General features: G+C 38.6%; 1 protein-coding gene across 1 annotated transcript in view; it reads right to left on the bottom strand.

Annotated features, from left to right (window-relative positions):
- Positions 1 to 2,396: 2,396 nt before the first annotated feature.
- The window catches only part of HERC5 (HECT and RLD domain containing E3 ubiquitin protein ligase 5), a 67,251-nt gene continuing 46,840 nt past the window's right edge, over positions 2,397 to 22,807 (bottom strand). The window contains 15 exon segments of the mRNA XM_049789890.1: positions 2,397 to 2,602; positions 5,136 to 5,184; positions 5,186 to 5,215; positions 5,217 to 5,243; positions 6,537 to 6,550; positions 6,553 to 6,587; positions 6,589 to 6,698; positions 6,700 to 6,721; positions 8,105 to 8,175; positions 9,857 to 9,923; positions 10,580 to 10,746; positions 14,028 to 14,177; positions 16,339 to 16,509; positions 19,029 to 19,139; positions 20,416 to 20,529. Coding sequence (XP_049645847.1) covers positions 2,397 to 2,602; positions 5,136 to 5,184; positions 5,186 to 5,215; positions 5,217 to 5,243; positions 6,537 to 6,550; positions 6,553 to 6,587; positions 6,589 to 6,698; positions 6,700 to 6,721; positions 8,105 to 8,175; positions 9,857 to 9,923; positions 10,580 to 10,746; positions 14,028 to 14,177; positions 16,339 to 16,509; positions 19,029 to 19,139; positions 20,416 to 20,529 — 1,344 coding nt within the window.

Genomic DNA, 22,807 nt, shown 5'->3' with positions numbered 1-22,807 from the left:
CTTTATGATATTTCAACTTATTTTATTATTCCAATAAATAAAATTTATGATACTTATGAAACTTCAGGAGTACATTGCTTCAACACAAATCCCTTCACCTATGTCCACTACCCTCCACCAATCTCTCATATTTCCCCTCTGACCCCCCCCCCATTTCTGTAGCAGGCACTTTTTCTGAAGTACTGTAAGTTTCTGGCACTTTGAGCAAACTGACAGAACCAAGCTCTAACCAGAATGGTGTAGCAGCATATGACTGCATGAAAGCCATTAGAGCTAAGTGAATAAGTGAGAAAAGTAAACAGACTGAACAAGTTAGCAGAGATAAAGGTAAGATGAGAAAATATTCCCAGAAGTAGGCAACCAAGGTAGGTAGAAAAAAACTGAAATAATGGCATGGTAGTGGCTGAAGCATTGCTGGGGACACATTGTGGTCTACTGAGTGCTCTAACAGTATGATCAAGTTAGGCTAAAATGCCTGGATTTCACATTATTTGTACTCATAATCACTATGGGTTTTTCTCAAAACCTGGGGGGAAAACAGAAACATATGCAAAATTTAAGGGTGTGGCTGGGGAAGTCTGCCTGCCACTGGTCCTGTGATGGCAAATGCAGGCCCTGCACATAGCAACTACCAGTCACAGGTAAATGTTTAGTAGTTCAATGTGCTGGTGGACTATGAACTAGAATCTGACAGCAGTTAATTTTTCCTATTATGGTCAAGTGCTGTAAAGACTAACGGGTCTATATAGTGAACAGTGCTGAGATAGATCTGCCATAAAACACTCTGGATAATGCTGACCTGCATATAAGAATGTCATGTGGAAGATGACTACAGTTATGGAAAGGGAAATCTAGTCTGCACAGAACCTGTCTCTGGGGTTGTATTTACACCTAGAATTGTCAAGATTTGACATTTTGTAGGTGTAGAAATTACAAAAAGAAGAGTGGCTTCTGCCTGGATATGCTGTTAATCACACTGTAAGCTGTGGAACTTGGGGGAAAATGATCCATTTCTTCTTTTAGAAATTTATAAAGCTAAGTTGAATAAGCCAGAGCATACAGGCAGACTCTGAGCAAACGAATAACTGTAGTGTCTGACTTTCTCTTCCTTAGTTTATCCATTGTTCTTTGCATAGGATGGGTTAGGGTACAGGACTTTCAGTACCCTAGTTTTTCTTTTTTTAACCAGTGGCCTGCTTGGTTGTGTAAGTGGTGGTTGGAGGTATATCTATATTCTAGGGATTATTTTCTCAGGGTGCATGCGTTTACCCAAGTATGGTAGAAATGTTAGAGACTAGTTAGGTTTTGGGGCTATATATTTTCAAAGGAAGAAAAAAAGTTGGGCCTGCTCTGCCTAGGACTGTCTGGCACAGTCTTAAGCATCAGCTGGGTTTGTAGGGCAGCGAGGTTATGACCAGGGTGTGTATGTACAGCCCCACAGTGGCGTAGGCACAATGGAATTGTCCAAGGGCTCTTTCTTGTGCCTGGCCTGGCAAGGTCATATTTCTCCTCTCTATTTCCTGGTTCCCGCACTTACTCTATCCCCAGAGCTGCAGGAACCAAGGCACCGAGATGGCATCCCCCACACCCGCTATAGTGTGTCTTTCTCATCTGATCCTGCAGGTCAGTGAGAGAGGGGGATCTGGGTTCCTTGCAACAGCATGGGTGCACTGAAGTACTGGAGCAGACAAAGATGTGTATGTGCAGATTAAAATGTCTATACTAGCACCTCATGTCTGTGAGTTTAAGAGAAATATGCAGAAGGGATAGTAAAGAAACCACAAAAATAAAACCTAGTCTTGGCAGTTAAGTTTTGAGAAAGTTGTCAGTGACTAAAAAGGTAACCGTTGACAAGACTAAAATGTGGGGCCGGGGAGGTGGCACTAGAGGTAAGGTGTCAGCCTTGCAAGCGCTAGCCAAGGAAAGATCGCGACCGCAGTTTGATCCCCTGGTGTCCCATATGATCCCCCCAAGCCAGGGGCAATTTCTGAGCGCTTAGCCAGGAGTAACCCCTGAGCATCAAACGGTGTGGCCCAAAAAACAAACAAGAAAAGAAAAGAAAAGAAAAGAAAAGAAAAGAAAAGACTGAAATGTGTAAGTCTCCACAAAAGTCTTCTATTAATGTGACTTAAAGCACAGCACTTTGAGTGGAAGTGCATCAGTTCTAGACAAACTATAGGTATTTATGAGGGAAAAAACATCTACCTTATTCAGTGTATGGTCACACAGTTTTAGGCTCGCCTTGTTTTAGCCTAATCTACATCATTACTAATTCATTTTCAGTAAATAAGAGCAAATAGAGTCATTGAAGGGTCAGCAAGAGTTCAGTGCTAATTTTTTGTTCACAATTTATTTTTGAGAATTTATCAACAAAGGTTAACAAGAGTTTAGGATGGTCAGCCAAATCCCCTATTGCTGTGGATGGCAATTTGAAGTGCTTCTTCCACTCTTTCCATCGTAGGGTATTTAGGAAGGTAGAGGACACTGAGACATGTTTGTGCTCTTATAGGATCTCTGTCATTCAAATTTTCAGGACAACAAAATGTTATTTTCATGTTCTTTAAACCTTTGATTTGAATTCTGTCAGTACCTGTAAGAAACACTAAAAATAAAAAAGAAAAACAAAAACAAAAAAACTGAGTGGTATGTTTCACAAACAACATTTATAAAGAGACTATGTTTGGTTTGTTTGTTTTGGAGCTATACCTGACAGTGTTCAAGGTTGACTCCTGGTGAGTTTGGGGACAAGAGGAAGTGCTAGGGATTTTAAAACCAAGGTGAAGGCAAATGCCCTACCACTGTATTATCACTCTGCTCCCCTAAAAAACAAAAACAAAAAAACAAAACAAAAAACTGTTTATTTGGGGCCCGGAGAGATAGCACAGCGGCGTTTGCCTTGCAAGCAGCCGATCGAGGAACGAAGGTGGTTGGTTCGAATCCCAGTGTCCCATATGGTCCCCCGTGCCTGCCAGGAGCTAGTTCTGAGCAGACAGCCAGGAGTAACCCCTGAGCACCGCCGGGTGTGGCCCAAAAACCAAAAAAAAAAAAACAAAAAAAAAAACTGTTTATTTGAAACTATATGCAGAGGCACACAGAGTGCTCAGGGCACTGATGAAAAACAAATATGATACTCTCCCTGCCTTTCAGCAGCTCATACACCTACCACCTGGACTCATTTATTGCATAAAAAGATAAAACAGCAAGAAAAAATTAAATGAGTTATTGAAACAGCCACCGAACAAGCACCATGACATCACGTTTCTGCTAATGCTTGGCTGAGAATTAAGCCAAACGCAGTTTAAAGATGCTCAGAAGATTCTAAGAGTCTTTTAAATTAAGTACAAGTAGTAGATAGAAGCAACTGAGGGATTATGGGTTGTTGTGAAAGTTTCTTCAGGACAAGAAATCTTCCTAGAAAATACGGGATAAAAATGTATCTTTGGGGCCCGGAGAGATAGCAAGGAAATAAGGTGTTTGCCTTTCATGTGCAGAAGGTCATCGGTTCGAATCCCGGCGTCCCCATATGGTGTCCGTCCCCCCCCACCCCCCACGGCTGCAGGAGCAATCCCTCGAGCACTGCCGGTGTGACCCAAAAAACCACACACACACACACAACAAAAAGTAACTTTGAAAATGTATACAATTAAGCTGCTGGGCTTCACACGAGGTTAATGGAATGAACTTCTAGATAAGCCTAAATATATTTCAACATTCATGTCATAGCACAAAATAACAATAGAAAACATTGCCCAAAGAAAATAAAATAGAATTATGAGATGAGAGATTAACAAATCTCAGGAAAACCAATATTAAAACCTGAAAAATACTATAAATAGCTTAGGTATCTCTTTGAGTCCTAGATAAGTGAATGATGGTACAAACTACAGAAAGAAGTTTTGTCAAAGAAGGAAGTTTGTTTTCTGTGCACATGTGGCAGTTCTCCAGGTGGTCTGCACCATAGTAGTAATTTCTATATTTCTATTAGGGGACAGACAGAGACCCTCCAGAAATCATATCCCTCGTGCGGATGGCTATTCATATGCCTCCAAGGGAATTTCACCAAAAGGCCAGCTGTGGAAACAGAGTGAGAGCTAGAGAAATTCCAGAAAGGTATTTTTGAGATTCATGTTATGGTTCAGACATGTTATTTCCTTCGCATTTTAATTGGTCTACTTCTCCCTGTGTATTTATAGGCCAAAATATAGCCTTGATTAATTTACTCTTTGCCCCCAAAATTGTCAGCATTCAAGACAATACTTTTTCTGTCAGCCTCTGAATTTACATCATGATGCAACTCTAAGCTGTCAAAACTCCTTGCCAGGTGCAAAATTTTCCATTTATATGGCCTGGCTCTTTTACCTACCCCTTTTACACAAAACCAGCTCTCCCTTAGCAAACTGGAAAAATCTGTTAGGCAAGCTTTAGCTCCTTGCTACCTCCAAAAAACTTTACTTCTGAAACTACTTGGAAGGATCTGCCTTTGTAAATGTTAAAACTAACATCTCCCTTCTAAATTAGGACTCTTATATAGTTTCTTTTCACCAAAGTTGCATATCCCTCTAGTCAATTTCAATGTTATGTACATCTTAACAGGGCTACTATTAATGTTTCTGTGTACCAGAAGTTCTGTTCTTTGTCAATCTCCAGACATTCTTCTCATAACCTGTGACTGGCAATTTACCCCTTATAAAACTCCCTAGCTTGGAGAAAGAACAATTGTCTCTCAAACATACATTGTGTGGTCTCAATGTCTTCATATTTCACTGCCTGTGCATCCTCTCTCCTCAAGAGGACTCCAAGGAAGAAATCCTCTAATGCATCCGGACCTCAAGAGCTAGTCGGTGGACACTCAGGGTCACCCCTGATGGTGGCTTGTGGAATCAGACATGCAAGGCAAGATCCTTACCCACTGTATTATCTCTCCAGGTTGAATAAGGAATTTTGTAAGCAACAGGTGAGTTTGAAATCACTGGGAGACAAATTTTTTTTGATGCTCACACCAACCCAGCATAAAGAAACATTCAGATAGTTTAGGGGGGACTGTTGTATTCAAGTTACAAATGCTTGTAACAAAACAGACTTTTAAAAATCACATAAAACAAGAATGCACGGTATTTAACTTCTGATCTAACTACTTACAAGAAATTTTTTCTTTTCTTCAAGTGTCAATTTATGTAAAGCCTTTCCAAAACATCACTATAGTGGGGTGTGAACTAATCATAACCTTCTTTATAGCTTGCATTCTAGGCATACAACCACACACACACCAAAAATTGAGGGATTATAAACAAACTTAAAGCAAAATTTGGCTCTATCAGAGGATATAAGGGATAGAATAATCTCACTCATTTGTGGATACAAGAAAAACAAGAGATAGTATGTACCATATATACTTGAGTATTACCTGACCCCAAGTATAGAGCCCACCCGAGTATAAGCCCACTCACCCCTCTAATTTTACCCTAAAAACTGGGAAAACTTAGTGACTCGAGAATAAGCCGAGGTGGAAAATTCAGCCATTAGTAAATTAAAAAAATAAATTAAAAATAAAAAATATATACCGAAACAATTATCAATAATTGAGGAATCGTAGGTTAAATGTTTTTTCAATATTTATTGCTAATAAAACCTGTAAACTAACAACAATAACTTTAAAACTTTAAAGTGCAAAAAACCATAGCTTAATGGGTAATTAAGCCAAATCACAAGGTTAAAAATCTTCAAAACTGGATTCCCTCCCTCATCATCTGTATATCCAAACAGAGCTTCAGCTTTATATGATGTGATGATATCAGCACATTGTCATCATCATTGAGTTCACAAATATAATCATCACTTCTGTCGGTTTCATATAAAGCACAGAATATCGTGAATTAAATAGTTCCGTGGCATTCAGTTCAGCTGCCTACCTCTTCAATTGAGCCTCGACTGGTGTACTGAGCTGAAGCTGAAGCTGAAGCCCCCTCCATCAGATGGCAGAAGATGACTGGAGACTATGTGCATTTGATTCAATGCAAATGCACTGAATCAACCTGTATGACCCGAAATTTGTATGGCACAAATTTGTGCCAAAAAACTCAGCTTATACTTGAGTATATATGGGTAATAAACATTCAGAGAGAATAGGGGTAAGGGTCAGGAGGTTCAGCCAAGGGTAGAAAGCTCACCACAAAGAGCTGTCAGGTGTAGTTAAGAGAGAAGGGTCTACTAGACAATGAAAATTGGAACTGATCACTCTGGACAGAACTCATGTGCTGAAAGGGGAGAAATAACATGTAAGGCATCTCTCTATAAACAATAGTACAAATCACAGTGGGTGAGAGACAGAGAGGGAAGAGGGACAGGGACAGGGACAGGGACAGGGACAGGGAGAGAAAGAGAGAGAGAAGCAAATTGCCTGTACAAGACAAGTGGGGGTGGGAGAGAAACTCTGGTGAAGGATGGTGTACACTATATGATTGAAACTCAACAATGAACAATTTTATAACCATGCTGCATAAATAAAAGCAATTAAAATTTAGGTTCTTATGATGTACCTTTTCAAATGTTTCCAATCATAATCTGTACTTCCTATATCACGTCCCTTAGTTCTCAGGATGGAAAAAATAAATTATCTCCTTTTCACAGACTCTGTAAAATCCCCCTTTGAAATTCTTCAATAAAACTACCTTTACAGAGAAGTCGAAGATGTAACTGACTACACTTAGAAACATAATCTCTCCTTTAAACAAAACAAAAGATGATTTCAGTTACTTCAATACTGGAACAAATAGGGATTAGTAACAGAATAAACTATAAATTAGAACAAATAAAAGTGCAAGTTTGTTTCTGGGCTACATTCAATAATGCTCAGGGTTTATTCCTGGCTCTTGCCTAGATAGCACCCTGAGCAGGGTTCAGGGGAATATGAGAGGTGCCAAGATTCAGATGGGTTGGCATGAAGGCAATCAATCCAGTCCACTGTAGTACTGCTCTGGACCAACATTTTTTAAAAACCCATTTGACTTAGATAAGAATGCTCAGTGGGGGCCAGAGAGATAGGATGGAGGTAAAGCGTTTGGTCTTCATGCAGAAGATTCGTAGCTTGAATCCCGGCATCCCCATATTAATGCCCCGAGCCTGCCAGGAGCGATTTCTGAGCATGGAGCCATGGAGTAACCAACCCCTGAGCACTGCCGGGTGGGACCCAACCAAAAAAAAAACCAAAAATGCTCACTGGATATCTCTTTGCTGCTCTAGCTGATTTTTTTTTTTTTTTGGTTTTTCAGGCCACACCCATTTGATGCTTAGGGCTACTCCTGGCTAAGCGCCTCAGAAATCGCCCATGGCTTGTGACAACCCACATGGGACACCAGGGGATCAAACCGGCTCTTTCCTTGGTTAGCGCTTGGCAAGGCAGATACCTTACCTTTGCGCCACCTCGCTGGCCCATAGAAATTTTTGTGTGTGTGTGTGTGTGTGTGTAGTTTTTGGGTCCTCACCCGCAGTGCTCAGGGGTTATTCCTGGCTCCAGGGCTCAATCTGGCAGGCACGGGGGACCATATGGGACTCCAGGATTCGAACCGATGACCTCCTGCATGAAAGGCAAATGCCTTACCTCCATGCTATCTCTCTGGCCCCCGCTTTAGCCGATTTTTTTATGAAATATCAGTAATCTCCAACTAAGCAGCATATTCCATGTTAGGGTATGAAAAGTATAGTGATCTCCTCCACAAATACTTATTTTACGATGTATCTGCTATGGAACAGTCAATGTGATAGAACACCCTAACTACTACATAGACAACAAATTAGCAAGACATAGAGTTCCTGCCATCAGGCAACTTGTTATTTTGGGAGACAACCATAAGTAAACCATAAGTAAAAAATGATAATTAAAGGAAGTGATGCTATATATTTATTTTATATATATTATATATATTTATATATATTATATTATATTATATATAGAGTCAGGGTTTGATAAAAAGAGAGACTATCTGGTAGTATAACACTTTCCAGGCCTCTCAACTTTTATTTGCCTTTCCTACCAGAATATAATCTTTCTTACCAGAAATAAAAGTAATTTATAAACAGAATAGACATTTCATTTCTTTGCACCTACTTGTTAGTCTGGTTGACAATTCTGGACCTTTCATTAGGATTCAAAGCAACATCATTTTTGTCCCAGTGTACCTATAACCACAAATGAACTCAGTACTTCTGAAATAAAACCATATCATCAACAAAACCACTTTAGAACTATCTTTTAAGAATTTGCCAAGATGTACATTCTCATGCAAATAATAGTCACCATATCATGCCAAATAAAACGCTTTTTTGGTTGTAATAGGGATCAAATCCAGGGTTTCATATATATAAGGCACATGCTTTTACCACTGAGTTACATCCCTAGCTTAATATAACTTTCTAAAATAAGAACCTGAATTAAGTGTTTTACTGGACCAACAAATAGAAAAAGAAATTGCAGGATCTTAGTAGTCATGTAGTACAGCTCAGACAAGAGTCACACAAATAAGGTCCATAAATTTCCTCCCAAAATTTCAGGCCCTTCTACAGTGCGATTGCATGACATTTCCCATCAGCCCTCAAAACTGAGTGTAGTCACCAGTTTAAGAATGTTTTGATCAAAGGGATCTGAGAAAAGTTTTAGATAAAACACTTTCCCATTATTTCTTCTTGCTCCCTGCCCCACCCCACATTTCTGAGTCACCTCTGGTTTTGTTCAGTTTACATGGTCTCCAGGCTCTGTAATCAGGATCATTCCTAGTGATGCCTGGGGGTCAGAATGTGGTGCCAGGAATTGAACAAGAATCAGCTGTATGCAAGGCAAGCACTTTACCTTCTAATACTATCTCTCTGGTTCCTCATCCTGCTCTTTTTAACCCAATAAAATCAGGGGAGAATTCTGCTAGCCTAGTAGAGGCTAAAAGGCCAGCAGGTCAGACACAAGGTGTTCTAGCAAAAATCCCATATAACCAACCAGCCTGCCAAAATAACTTGACCCAGAAGTGAGGCTACTGTAGACAATTTGGCCAAACTAAGCCCCACCCAATCCAGAAAAAAAATAGCTTTGCTTTAAGCCCCTCAATTCAGAAATTGTTTGTTACATAGTAAAAAAAAATAAATGGTATTTCCAGTTCAAAAAATAGCAAAATAACAATAAAGAAATATGAAAAACCAGCCTTTGCCATTAGCTAATTAAAAATATTTTCTTATGAGGCCAGAGAGATAGCATGGAGGTAGAGCGTGTTTGCCTTGCATACAGGACAGTGGTTTGAATCCCGGCATCCCATATGGTCCCCCGAGCCTGGCAGGAGTGATTTCTGAGTGTAGAGCCAGGAGTAAACCCTGAGTGCCATAGGGTGTGACTCAAAAACTAAAAAAAAATTTTTTTTTCTTATGCTGGAAGATAAACTAAAGGTCTGGAGCACATGTTTGCTTATGGGAATTTTGAGTTCAAGAGAATCCCTGGCCAGAAATGTCTGTTGGGAGATAGTTAGATGTGGTCCCAAACCAAATAAATAAATAAATAAAGTCAAAGTTTTGTGTGTGTTTTTTAAATAAAATACAAATGATACACTTAAAAAGTACAAATGACACACTTAGCTAAGTGTATAAAGGACTAACTGGAGGGGTCAGAGTGGTGGCACAAGCAGTAAGGTATCTGCCTTGCCTGCACTAACTCTGGATGGACAGTGGTTCAATCCCTGGCCCATAGCAATTTCTGAGTGCATAGCCAGGAGTAACCCCTGAGCATCACCACCCGGGGTGTGGCCCAAAAAACAAAAACAAAAAACAAAAGGAGTAACTGGATTAAATCTAATGTATAATCTGTTGTTTATTGTTTACTCACATAAAAATAGATAAGAAATACTTCTTCAAAGTCATCACCTTCATAATCCAGAAGTGTTTGTAAACTCCTAAAGAACAATTGACTGTGTTTTAAAATCAATCATCACTAAAGACATCATTTCAAGTGTTAGGCAGTCCCAAGCACATTTGGTCCCATGTTTTGGGCTGTCTGAAGTGGCAGATATATTTTACATTAGAAATAATTATTTCTAAGTAATGAAAAGGAAAGATTTAAATAAACATCCTACACAAATAATCTTGTGCTGTTAATGACTATTTCTACACTAGTATAATTGAAAGAGTAATGCAAGTGCCAAGGACAAATCATAGGAAACTTTGTACTTAAATGTGAAAGTTAAATATTATCTAATAAATCATGATGAAATAAATGTTTTAAAATACCTAAAACACGGGGCCGGGCGGTGGCGCTAAAGGTAAGGTGCCTGCCTTGCCTGCGCTAGCCTTGGACGGACCACGGTTCGATCCCCCGGTGTCCCATATGGTCCCCCAAGCCAGGAGCAACTTCTGAGCGCATAGCCAGGAGTAACCCCTGAGCATTACTGGGTGTGGCCCAAAAACCAAAAAAAAAAAAAAAAAAAAAAAAAAAAAAAAAAAAAAAAAAAATACCTAAAACACTACTGTTCAAAATGAAAATATAGTTGGTGTTTGTATAGTTAAATATTTATCTCAACAAATGTTAGAAAAAAGAACTATGAATACTTACTTTCCCAAAACAGGACTCAGTTCTTTTAAATCATCCAAAGATGGTGTTTGGCTCAGAAGTTTCTTAAACAGGGCCAGGGGAAAAGGGATATTGGCAACATTGCAATTGAACAGGGAAAGTCCACATAGTACCCCAAAGAAGTAGTAAAACTTTTTCTCAAATTTAGGCTGGAAAAAAAATAAGAAAAGGTTACCATTTACCATTATGACAGAATTACTATGAATTAATCTAGTACACAATAGATCTACAAAATGAAATCAAATATTAAAACCAAAACGCTTTTGGTGGGGGGAACATAGCAGTGCTCAGGGGAGCAATGAGTACCAGGCATCAAACCTGGGCTGGTAGTATGCAAGACAAGCACCCTACCCAACAACATACCCCTAAAAAACAAAACTTTTTCTAAAAACAAAGTCCATACTTGATTCATGAAGTCAATTTCAAACCCTGACAGTTTTGGTTATTAGAAACATTAACAGATATAAAAATATAATTAGTAATTATTATAAAAATAAAAGTTTGGGGCTAGAGAGATAGTACAAGGGTTAAGGGATTGATAAACATGTGGCTAATTTGGTTTGATCCCTGACATTCCAGATGGTCTCTAAGCACTACCAGGAGTAATCTCTGAGTACAGAGCCAGGAGAAATCCCTGAGCACAGCAAAATAATAAAGAGAAAGAAAAACTAAATAATTCAATTTCTTTCCACTGCCTTTGTCTTCAGGATGGTTTTCTGTGTGTATTATCTGTTTTAATGCTGGTGACTACTACTAATTAAGCACCTGAAGATCATTCCCAATAGTGCTTGGGGGACCATTCAGTACTAGGACTCAAATCTGGAGCTCCTGTATGCATGCAAAGCAATTGCTCCTTCCCTTTAAGCAATATCCCTAGCTGGAAGCATTTTCTTTTTAAAAAATGTTCTATTTAATTAAAGAACTGTGGTTTACAAGTTATTGATAGTTAAGTTTTAGGCTTTAAAAAAAAGAAAACTAATCCCACCATTGGTGTCAACTTCCATCATGAGTGTTCCCATACTCCATCATTCCCCGCACACCGACCAACCTTCCCAACCCTGCCTGTCATCACCTTGACAGTGAAGTTCGGTGGTTGTAGCTTAGATCTCATGTTTTCAGTGTTGGTGAGTCTGTGTTCTGGATGTGTAACTATACCTCTCCCACATCCCTAATATAAAGGAAGTCCAAACCCATGTTCCCCCTTCCTTTTCTCATCTTCCTTCCCACCTTGGTATCTTACCTCCTATGTCCTTCTCCTTGCTAGACCTTTAGGGTCAAGGATGATCTAGGAATCCCTTTACTACATACATTACATTTTTTAATTTTATATACCACAGATAAGTGAGATCATCCTGTGTTTATCTTTCTTCTGTCTAGCTTACTTCACTCAGCCTATCTTACAGCTTCTTCAGAAAATTGCACGATTTCATCATTCCTTGCATCTATATAGTATTCCATTGTGTATATCTTCATAATCAATTCATCTGTCATTGGGAAACCTAAGTTGATTCCATATTTTAGCTAATGTACTCATAGCAACAATGAATAATGGTGTGTTTATGTCCTTTTGAATAAATGTTTTTTAAGGTCTGGGGATATATATTCCAAAACTGGGATGCTGGGTCATATAGCAGTTCAAATCCAAGTTTACTGAAGTCTCTCCATACCATTTTCAGGAGGTAGAATCAGACAACATTCCCACTAGCATCAGACAGGAGTTCCCTTTTCACTGTATCTCCATCAGCACCAACTGTTCCTACATTTTTTGATATGTACCATAATTACTGGTGAATGGTATCTGTTATCTAGATTTGGATTTCTCTAGTAAGTGATCCTGAACACTTTTCATGTGCTTACTGGCAACCTGCCTGATTTCCAGAAGCATCTGTTCATTTTCTCTACCCATTTTTTGATAAGATCTTTGAATTTGTTTTCGTTTATATTTGTGAGTACTTTATATTATTTTAGCTCTAGCCCATTTTTCTTTTGCCATACAGAAGCTCTTTAACACAGATCCATTTGTTAATTTTTTTTAATTTTGTTCCCTTTGCCAGTAGTATGATTGAAAACTCCTTTAAGGTCAAATCTTAGAGCAGGGGTCTCAAACTCAATTTACCTGGGGCCGCAGGAGGCAAAGTCGGGGTGATTCTTGAGTGCAAAGTCAGTAGTAAGCCTTAAACATGGGGGGTGTGACCCAAACAACAAAAACAAAACAAAGATTCCTCTAGGGCGGGGCCACAAAATGTTGTACAGAGGGCCACAAGTTTGAGGCCCCTGTTTAGAGCATTCTCCCTATATTTTCCTCAATGTATTTTATAGTTTCTGGTCAGATTTCAATGTCTTTGATCCACACTAAATTGACTTGCGTGTAAAGAAATATGGGTTGAGTTTAATTTCTTAAATGTAATTATCCAGTTTTCCCAGCACCAATTGTTGAATAGGCTATCTTTTTTTTTTTTTTTTTTGGCTTTTGGATCACACCCAACAGCACTCAGGGGTTACTCCTGGCTCTACGCTCAGAAATCACTCCTGGCAGGCACAGGGGACCATATGGGATGCCAGGATTCGGACCACCAACCTTCTGCATGCAAGGCAAATGCTTTAGAAGAGGCTATCTTTATGCCATTTCATATTCTCATTTCCTTTATCAAAAACTATTTATATGGGATTTTGTCCCTGGGTAGATGATTCTGACCCATTGATCAGAGAGCTTATCTTTATTCAAGTAGCAGGCAGTTTTAATCATTATAGCTTTATAATATAGTTCTAAATTAGGTAAGGAGATACCTCTCCATTTTTTGGGATACCTATCCATTTTCTTTTTTGTTGGTTTTTGGACCACACCCGGTGGTGCTCAGAAATTACTCTTGGCAGGCTCAAGGGACCATATGGTATGCCAGAAATCAAACCCAGGTTAGCAACATGCAAGAAAATGCCCTAGCCACTGTACTATCACTCTGGCCCCATCTCTGCAATTCTTATTTTTTCATTGTGACTTTGGCTATTTGTGGTTTCTTCTAACTTTATTATTGACTTTTCTACGTCCTTAAAAAATGCTAACTTTGGATAGGAATTACACTGAATCTCTATATTTAGAATCTGGAAGAGCTCTTTTTTGTTGCTGTTTGTTTTGTTTTATGGGGACTATACTCGAAAATGTTTAGAAATCACTCCTGGTGGTGCCCAGGAAAAGCTCATTTTTATGTACATATTTTAGAAATGATAATTACTTAGGCTACAGTTAATAGAGGAGAAATACAAGGAGAAAGGAGAGTCCATTAGAAATAAAATAATCACCTTACAAGAACCTCATATTATCCTCACAACTGTACCAGAAACAATTTGCCAATATAAAGCCTTCAGGGAATACAATCTTTTGTGGCATGTGATGACCACCTGTCATAAAATTCAAGCCAAACTGAGGACTGACCTTGACAGGAAACCACATGTAGGAAGCCTCCTCAGGATAGATGAACATTTCATACTCTGGCCGGGTCATCTCTTCAAACAGACAATGAAAGAATTCCGCCTTGACTCCTCCAAAACCAAAACCAAATCCCATTTCTCCAGTAAATGAAATCTACAGAAACAAAATAAATCACCTACTATTACTTCCACAATTTTGTACTGCTACATATTATGTCAATTAAAAATAATACTAGCAGGGACTATAGAGCACAGTGGTAGGGTGTTTGCCTTGCATTCAGCAAACACAGGACAAACCCTGGTTCAATTCCTGGCCTTCCATATGGTCCTTTGAGCATGCCAAGATTGATTTCTAAGTGCAGAGCCAGGAGTAACCCTTGAGCGCTGCCAGGTGTGACACAAAATATATAAATATATATAGCAAAATAACATTTAATTATGCATCTCAAACTCTTTACGACATAGTGATAACATCTTATTCACACTAATCCTAAGAGGTTAATGCAGTTTCAAGAATTTAATCTTTAAAATAATTGCCATCTCCAGTGTTTAATCTTATAGATTAATATTGCAGATTTAATCTTGTAGTCTGCCAAACACAGAACCTGAAGTATTTCTCACCACTGACTTGTTATGAAAATCAACATTAAAAAGCCACAAATGGGGCTGGAACGATAGCATGGAGGTAGGGTGTTTGCCTTGCATGTAGAAGGACGATGGTTCGAATCCCGACATACCATATGGTCCCCCAAGCCTGCCAGGAACGATTTCTGAGCATAGACCCAGGAGTAACCCCTGAGCACTGCCAGGTGTGACCAAAACAAACAAAGAAATCCAGAAATAATGTAATTTTAAAAAAATGGAATAACCAGGGGACAGAACATAGCATAGCAGGTAGGGCATTTGCTTCACATGTGGCCAACCTGGGTTTATTCCCTGGCATCCTATATGATTCCTTGAATATGCCAGTAATGGCCCCAAGCAGAGTCAGGACTAGCCCCTAAGTATTGCTGGATGTGACCCTCCCTCCATAAAAATTAGAATAAACAAATCAAACATAATTGGCTAGCATTTAGTCCCGGAAGAAACAGCATCCTCTGTTGACAATCTCTCATTCGTAAAATGACTAAAACTGATTTTGACTCTGTTATTATTATTATTATTATTATTATTATTATTGGTTTTTCAGCCATAACTGTCACGCTCAGGGGTTACCCCTGGCTATGCGCTCAGAAATTGTTACTGGCTTGGGGTACCATATGGGACGCTGGGGATTGAATCACAGTGCATTCTAGGCTAGTGCTCAAAGAGGGATGCCTTATGGCTCGTGCCACCGTTCTGGCCCCCCAAGATCTTGATTCTTTAAATTACTCTGTACCTGTTTTCACCCTAGTTGTTTTTTGTTTGTTTGTTTGTTTGTTTTGATGGAACCACACCTGACTGTGCTCATAACTTAACCCTGTTCCAGAATGACTGCTGTTGGTGCCCAGGGAACCACATGGGTTCAAGGGATGGAACTGGACTGACCACATGCAAAGTGTCCTACCTGCTGATCTATCTCTTCCTTCCTGGGAATTTTTCAATTTATTTTATGTGTTCTGATTTTCCTTTTAAGGCATGGCTAACCCATACCCTTAAAAGGAAAAAAAAATAATCTCACCACCACAGACTCTAATACAGACAATTCTGGATCCTAGAGTCCAGCCTGCCAAATCTTGAGGAATGTATACCAATACCAAAGCCATGTCTCTTCTTTCCAAGAGACCCAAAATACTGTGACCCCTAAATTCCAAAGAGTTTTCTCATGTCTAATCTCTGGTTTCTAACCATATTCTCTTGCTTTCTCTTCCAACGTACTTAGATTTTAATTTCTCTTTCCTTCTTATGAAACCCTACATTTCTATGTTGACAGTTATATCCTGTTACTATAGACTTCCCTATCATTTTTCTTTTTAAATTCCATTTATTACTGGCAAGCATTTAACTTTTCTAAAACAATCCTTTGGAGCCAGAGACTCTACAGGGAAAAGGTGTTTGCCTAGATTACAAGTGACCCAGGTTCAAGTCACAGACATATGGTCCCTGAGTCCCACCGGGGTATGTTCCATGAGCACAGCATCAGAAGTAAGCCCTGAGCACCATAGGCATGAAACCAAAACACAATTAAAAGATAAACCAAAGGAATCTGGAGGAATGAAGAAAATTCCAAGACAGACAACCAGTTTAGTAAAAGGGGCTAGTTCTCCTATGGGAACTGTACTTATCTGTCTTCCTTAGCCCAGTAGCAAAAACATGAAGTGAATGTTATACTTTACCAATAACTCTTTCCTCAGATCTTCATTCTCAAATATATTAAGCTGATTCAAAACATCCTCAATTAAGTGACCTCTTCGGACCAATAGATTAAGGGTGGGCAGAAAAGACAATTCAAATCCTCCATGTTCCAAAACATCAGCCAACTGCCTATAGGCTCTAATTTTTTTTTCCTGTAAAACAGAAATTATTCGTATCTCCATTTGCTGTCAGCAGACATGTATAGATATCATCACCACAGCATTAATGAAAGGTACCTTATACACACCATTTGAAACTATGCACCATATTCACCTCTGGGAAGCAAGAACCCAACCCAAGAAACCAAAGCTCAGTATTGCTATTGGGTGCAAGATGGCAAGTGAGCCTTTACAGGTTCCAGTGGGCAACTCTATCTGTTACCAAAGCTCATTTCAGAGACTTGCAAAAACTGAATGAAGCAGTGTGCTGAACTTCATATTCTCAGAAGAAAAGTTTAGAAAGGAAGAAGACTATAGAAAAAGTTCAAGTATGAATGACATTCAAATATATATGACTTTTCTGGAGCCAGATAGCACAGGAGACAAGGTACTTTGCCTTGCATGGGACTGAACATGGTTCAAATCCCTCATACCACTTGGGATCCCACACACACTGCCATGGGTTGCTTTTAAGCACAACACTAGGAATAGCCCCTGAGAACTTCCTTTTAAGTGCAAATATTCACAGTCCCAAATATATATCCAATTCTAGGGAAAATCCATACAAAAAATTTCAGGAATTTGGTCCATCAATGCAACTAAAAGTAGTTCATCTGAGAACAACTGAGGAGGAAACAGGTACACAAATATCTTAAGTCAAATGACACTTTGGACTTGTTAATGTCTATGGCTCTTAGCAAAAGAAACAAATAAAAAAGGCCCAAAAATGTTAAATTATTGGAAGCTTGCTTAAAACCAGTAAAGCTACAGAAGTTAAAGCAAAATAAAATAATTGTATATTCTTTCCTTCATTAAACATTTCATTTATTTGATGGCAAATGCACTGTGTGAAAGTATACTTTTAGTTTATTTGCTTGTCCCCACATACATGTCTAATACACACACACACACACACACACAAATACACACACATATAAAAGAGATGGCACCTGGTATTTTTGCTTGTGTGAGGCACTTCTTTTTTGGGGGGGGTTTTGGTTTTTGGGCCACACCCAATGATGCTCAGGGGTTACTACTGGCTATGTGCTCAGAAATAGATCCTGGCTTGGTGGACCATATGGGAAGCCAGGGATCAAACCGAGGACCATCCTGGGTCAGCCACATGCAAGGCAAACACCCTACCGCTGTGCTATCACTCTGGCCCCTGTGTGAGGCACTGTTCTAAATGCTTTACCTATAAAATTAAATGCTTAATCCAAAATACAATGAGATAGCTGTAGAGAACCTGAAATGCAGTTCTTAGCAGTAGAGAACCTGCAATGCATGTGTAAAGTCCTGATTCAACCAGCACACTACTTCAAACAACAGACATAAAAAAAATATAATGAGGTACATTATGGCACCCATCTGTTCAGGGATTCAAGATTTTTAAGTTTAGGGAATACAAGATGGTGGCTATCAATAGGATTTGACGGCACTTGTGGCAGCCAACAAATGTGGAAAGAAAGTTTTGTTAGTTGCTCTTCAAAACTGAGTTCTCCCTTGAACATGTGTCTTGTCTGTTTCTTTGCTTGACTATTTCTACTCTACATAAGCTTGTGTTCTCTCCTAAAAACATAATTATTGTGTTCTCTCCCTGACAAATTTCTTTTTTTTTTTTTTTTTTGGTGCGGGTGGGGGAATACATGTGGTACTCAAGCTCCTGGGCTCTGCATTCAGACATCACTCCTGAACAGCTTGAGAAAACAAATGGGATACCGGGGATTGAATCCCACTTGGCTGCAGGAAAAGAAAATTCCCTACTTGTAGTACTCTGGCTTCTAACCCTCAAAATTTCCTAATAAGTTCCAATAAAGATTGCTGTGTCATCAAAAAAGTTTTTTATTGGTTAACAATTTAGGTTGATAAAGTTTACTTAATGATTTGGCAGCTTCCTTACATTCCTGCATGTGATAAGGGGGCTTTCAGAATGGAAATAACTGTCAAGCAGAATATCTATTCATATGAATAAGAAGGATCACACATTTACAAAGAAATAAAGGGAAAAGTGAATGATGAACTAAACTCTGTTATGGCTTCTGCATGCAAATGTAAGGCGGTTCCAGCAGTGGCATTCAGACAACTTGCAAAGTAGGACTGCAGAAAACAGGCATGAGCCACTGCCTGGCACTCCCTTCCAGCTATAATTCCTAGTTTTCTTTTTTTTTTTGAACTTTAAATATGTAGTAGGTATATTTTTATTTTTAAACATGTAACAGATATTTTTAAACATGTAACAAATATTCCCATAGTTTTATTAATCAAAATTGATATAGACAACCTTTAGGGAAAAAAAGATTAAATGTTAAAGGATTAATATGTTCTTTGAATCCAGTCAATTGTTTATGATCGCAAAATAGAAACAAATCACTCTGAGGCCTGGAGAGAGCATAGTTGGCCCAGGTTCAATTCTCAGCACCCCTTAATGAGAAGGCATCAAAACTTACAATTTGATGGTGAAGACAAAGAAATGAACTTACAATTTGATGGTGAAGACAAAGAAATGAACATACCTGTATTTTTAAAAGTGAGTCTGCATACAGAAGTTTAATTTTTGACAAAATATTAAAGATAAATGGAAAATGACTGAATATGACTGGAGACTGGAGGTCTACTGAACTGTCCTACAAGTGAAAAATGACAACCATTCTAATCAATGAAAGGATAAAGAAAAGTTGACCCTTCCCTCACAGATTTAAATCCCCGACTGGTTAATATCCTAGTACTTCCACCCAAAGCAATCCAATCTGCTGCTGCTCAGGAGCACTGAAGATCTACCAAATCCTAAAAAAAAATGCTTGTATGCTATATATACACATAAATACATGTATATGTATAAATATATATATGATATACATATATACATACACACATACATACATATAAATTTTTTAGCATTTACTTATTTAGTAATTAATTATAAATTATGGACAATTTCTCTAATAGTCTGTTTTGCTCTCTAAGTAGTCTGTACTTTGAAATGACACTAGCTCAAATGTTTTTATAGGAAATTGGAATGAATTTAGCTCTAACATAATTTTGCCAGCCAACAGATGATACTCTATAGATAAAATTACAATGCTCATGGAAAGAAACACAAATCTCAGGTTGTTGCTGCAATGGGCATAATAAAAACATTGGTTTTTGGGTGACACCCAGTGATGCTCAGGGGTTACTCCTGGTTATGTGCTCAGAAATTGCTCCTGGCTTGGGGGGACCAAATGGGACACGGGGGATCGAAATGCCGTCCATCCTAGGTCAGCCACGTGCAAGGCAAATGTCTTACTGCTATGCCACTGCTCTGGCCCCAAGAGTCAGAAACATTTAACTAAAAAGGAACACATATCTTAGACATTTCTTGAGTTGTAGCCCCACCTTCTGCCAGCTCCTGTGAGTCACATAGCATTCCATATTCAACTCAGGGCAACTGTGCTCCGCAGTGCTAGCAGATGGGGCTGAATTTCTACCTTCTAGATTCAGTGTAGTCTTCATTCTTATGATGCTTTCCAGGAACTGCATGCCCAGTTGGCCATGCTATCTACACCAAGACAGCACCTATTTCTTGGCTAATGCTCTATCCACCAAACTGCACTGGTTTGGAGGAGCTATAATCTTGTCCTTTCCATTAGTCCTTGATATTTCCATTGTATAATTTTACAAAGTGCAAGGGTTTTAGAAACTCATAAAGGTTATAAATATATTTCCATTAACTTAATATCAATCACATTTCCCACTTTAAATATGCCATACTGGGGCCACAGAGATAGTACAGTGATAGAGCACTCCGCTTGCACACTGCCAACCTAAATTCAATCCCAGGTACCCATAAGATTCCCTTGAGTCCAACAGTGATTATTAAATGCAGTCAGGAATAAATCACAAAAACTATTCTATACTTACTGAGTTCAATTTCCAAGAGGACCTTTTATAAGCATCTACATAAAAATCAAGCCAATGTGAGAGCTCATTAATTTTGAAAATATTTTCAGAGAGATGGAACATAGTCTGGTTTACCTTAAATAAGAAAAAATGATCAATGAGAAAGCATTATACATGATTTTACTTAATAGATTATTAGAATAAAGAGCAAACTGGCACTTTATTGGCTAGAGTAAGGATTTTGGGGAGTTTTATTGTTTTGAGGTTTTTTTGGATTTATGGGCCACACCCTGTGATGCTCAGGGATTACTCCTGACCATGTGCTCAGAAATCACTCCTGGCTTGGGGGACCATATGGGACACCGGGAGATTGAACCAGGTTCCATCCTGGGACAGCTGAGTGCAAGGCAAATACCCTAATGCTCCGCCATTGCTCCGGTCCCTAGAGTATGGTTTTATAAAAATAAAATCCTCTACTGTCAAGCCCACATTTATAGGAATATAAAGAAAACTATAATAATATATATGGTTAATGTAATAACATTCTAATTTATTTTCATTCATAAAAAGCTTTAAAGAATTAAGGGTCTAAGGAAAAATCCATGTAGATGAAGAAAATACTTGAAACTGCCATTGAAAGCTTGATAGGTGAGGGATCAGAGAGATAAGGCATTTGCCTTGCATGCAGAAGGATGGTGGTTCAAATCCCAGCATCCCATATGGACCCCGAGTGTTCTGGGGCAATTTCTGAGCATAGAGCCAGGAGTAGCCCCTGAGTGCTGCAGGGTCTGAACCAAAAACCAAAAATCCAAACAAACAAAACCAAACTTGGTAGGTGAAATGAAAAACTCACTGGAAAGCTTTATCAACAGAGCTTATTAACAGCTACTGAGGAATCAGTGAGCTGGAAGATGCGCTGTATAATACATCCATTAAATAGAAGATACTGAAAAAGTCTTAAAATAAACAAAGAGAAGATGGAAAATATAATCAAAGTAAATGAACATACAACAACAGACCTTTGGTATAAATTTAACAGGAGCAACATTAAGAATCACTGGAGTACCAGAGAACTAGGAAGAAAACCCTTATGAAAAAGACATCATCGCGGAAAAATTCCCAGAGTTGAAAGAATGCTTGAACCCATATTTTAGATGCCCAAAGTGACCAGGATACAAAGAATAACTACAGAATGGAAGAAACTATAAAATTCACCCAATTCCCATCTGATAAAGGATTACTATCTAATATATACAAAGTACTGTTAGAGCATAGCAAGAAAAGAAATGATCAGACATTTCCTCAAAGAAGAAACAGAGATGGCTAAAAGGCACATAAAAAACACACTACTTCACTGAAATGCATATCAAAACGCGAGGTATCATTTCATGCCACAGAACCAGAGACTGGAATACATTAAAAGGAACAAGAACAAAGTGCTGGTGAGAATGTAGAGAATGCCAATTGGTCCAGCGTTTTGGGAAAGCAATATCCTTAAAAATTCTCATAAAAATATGAACTGAACTTCTGTATGATCAGCAATTACCATTCCCTGGGTATATAACCAATGAACCCAAAAAACACATGCAAAAAAACTTCTCTGAATTCTATGTTCAAACTCGTACTATAAAGAAACATCACTATTTACAATAGCCAGTATCTGAAAACACCTAGGACGGACCCTCGGTTTGATCCCTTGGGCATCCCATATGATCCCCCAAGCCAGGAGTGATTTCTGAGCACATAGCCAGGAGTAACCCATGAGCTTCACTGGGTGTGGCCCAAAAACCAAAAAGAAAAAAAGAGGAACAATATATTTTTAGATTATTGAAATACAAGAACAGGAATTTCATAAAAGAGAAAGCCCTTCACTTTTAAGTTAAAATGTTTGCACTTATGACATTAAACACATTAAGACCGAGGAATTATCATTATAATAATTAGGAAGTAATATATGCAGAAAATGTTTCCAAATTTTAAAAAGTGAGACATCTCTATGGAACATAGATTCATTATCCTTTTGAAAGAATTTGAAATTGGTTCATTTAAGAAGATAATATGTCAATAATAGTAAAGAGTGAAGGTATCTTTTGTTTTAAGAGATTTTGGGGGGAAGTGCCTATACTCAGTAGTTCACAGGGGTCATTCTTGGCATACTGGTGTTGGTCATTCACATACAAGACAAACCTACCTGCTGTACTCTCTCTTTGTCCAACAGCAACAAATCTCACAAGCTTGCAACTATACAGAATGTTTACAGATATATACAAAAATTACAAAACGGGCTGGAGCAGTGACGTAGCAGTAGGGCAATTGTCTTGCACGCAGCTGACCTAGGAAGGACTGCAGTTCAATCTCCCGGCGTCCCATATGGTCCCCTGAGCCAGGAGCGATTTTTGACCACATAACCAGG

This window comes from Suncus etruscus, chromosome 16 (genome assembly GCF_024139225.1).
Source record: "Suncus etruscus isolate mSunEtr1 chromosome 16, mSunEtr1.pri.cur, whole genome shotgun sequence".
Taxonomy (NCBI): domain Eukaryota; kingdom Metazoa; phylum Chordata; class Mammalia; order Eulipotyphla; family Soricidae; genus Suncus; species Suncus etruscus.
The sequence above is the reverse complement of the archived record's forward strand: the minus strand, read 5'-3'. Positions and strand labels throughout refer to the sequence as shown.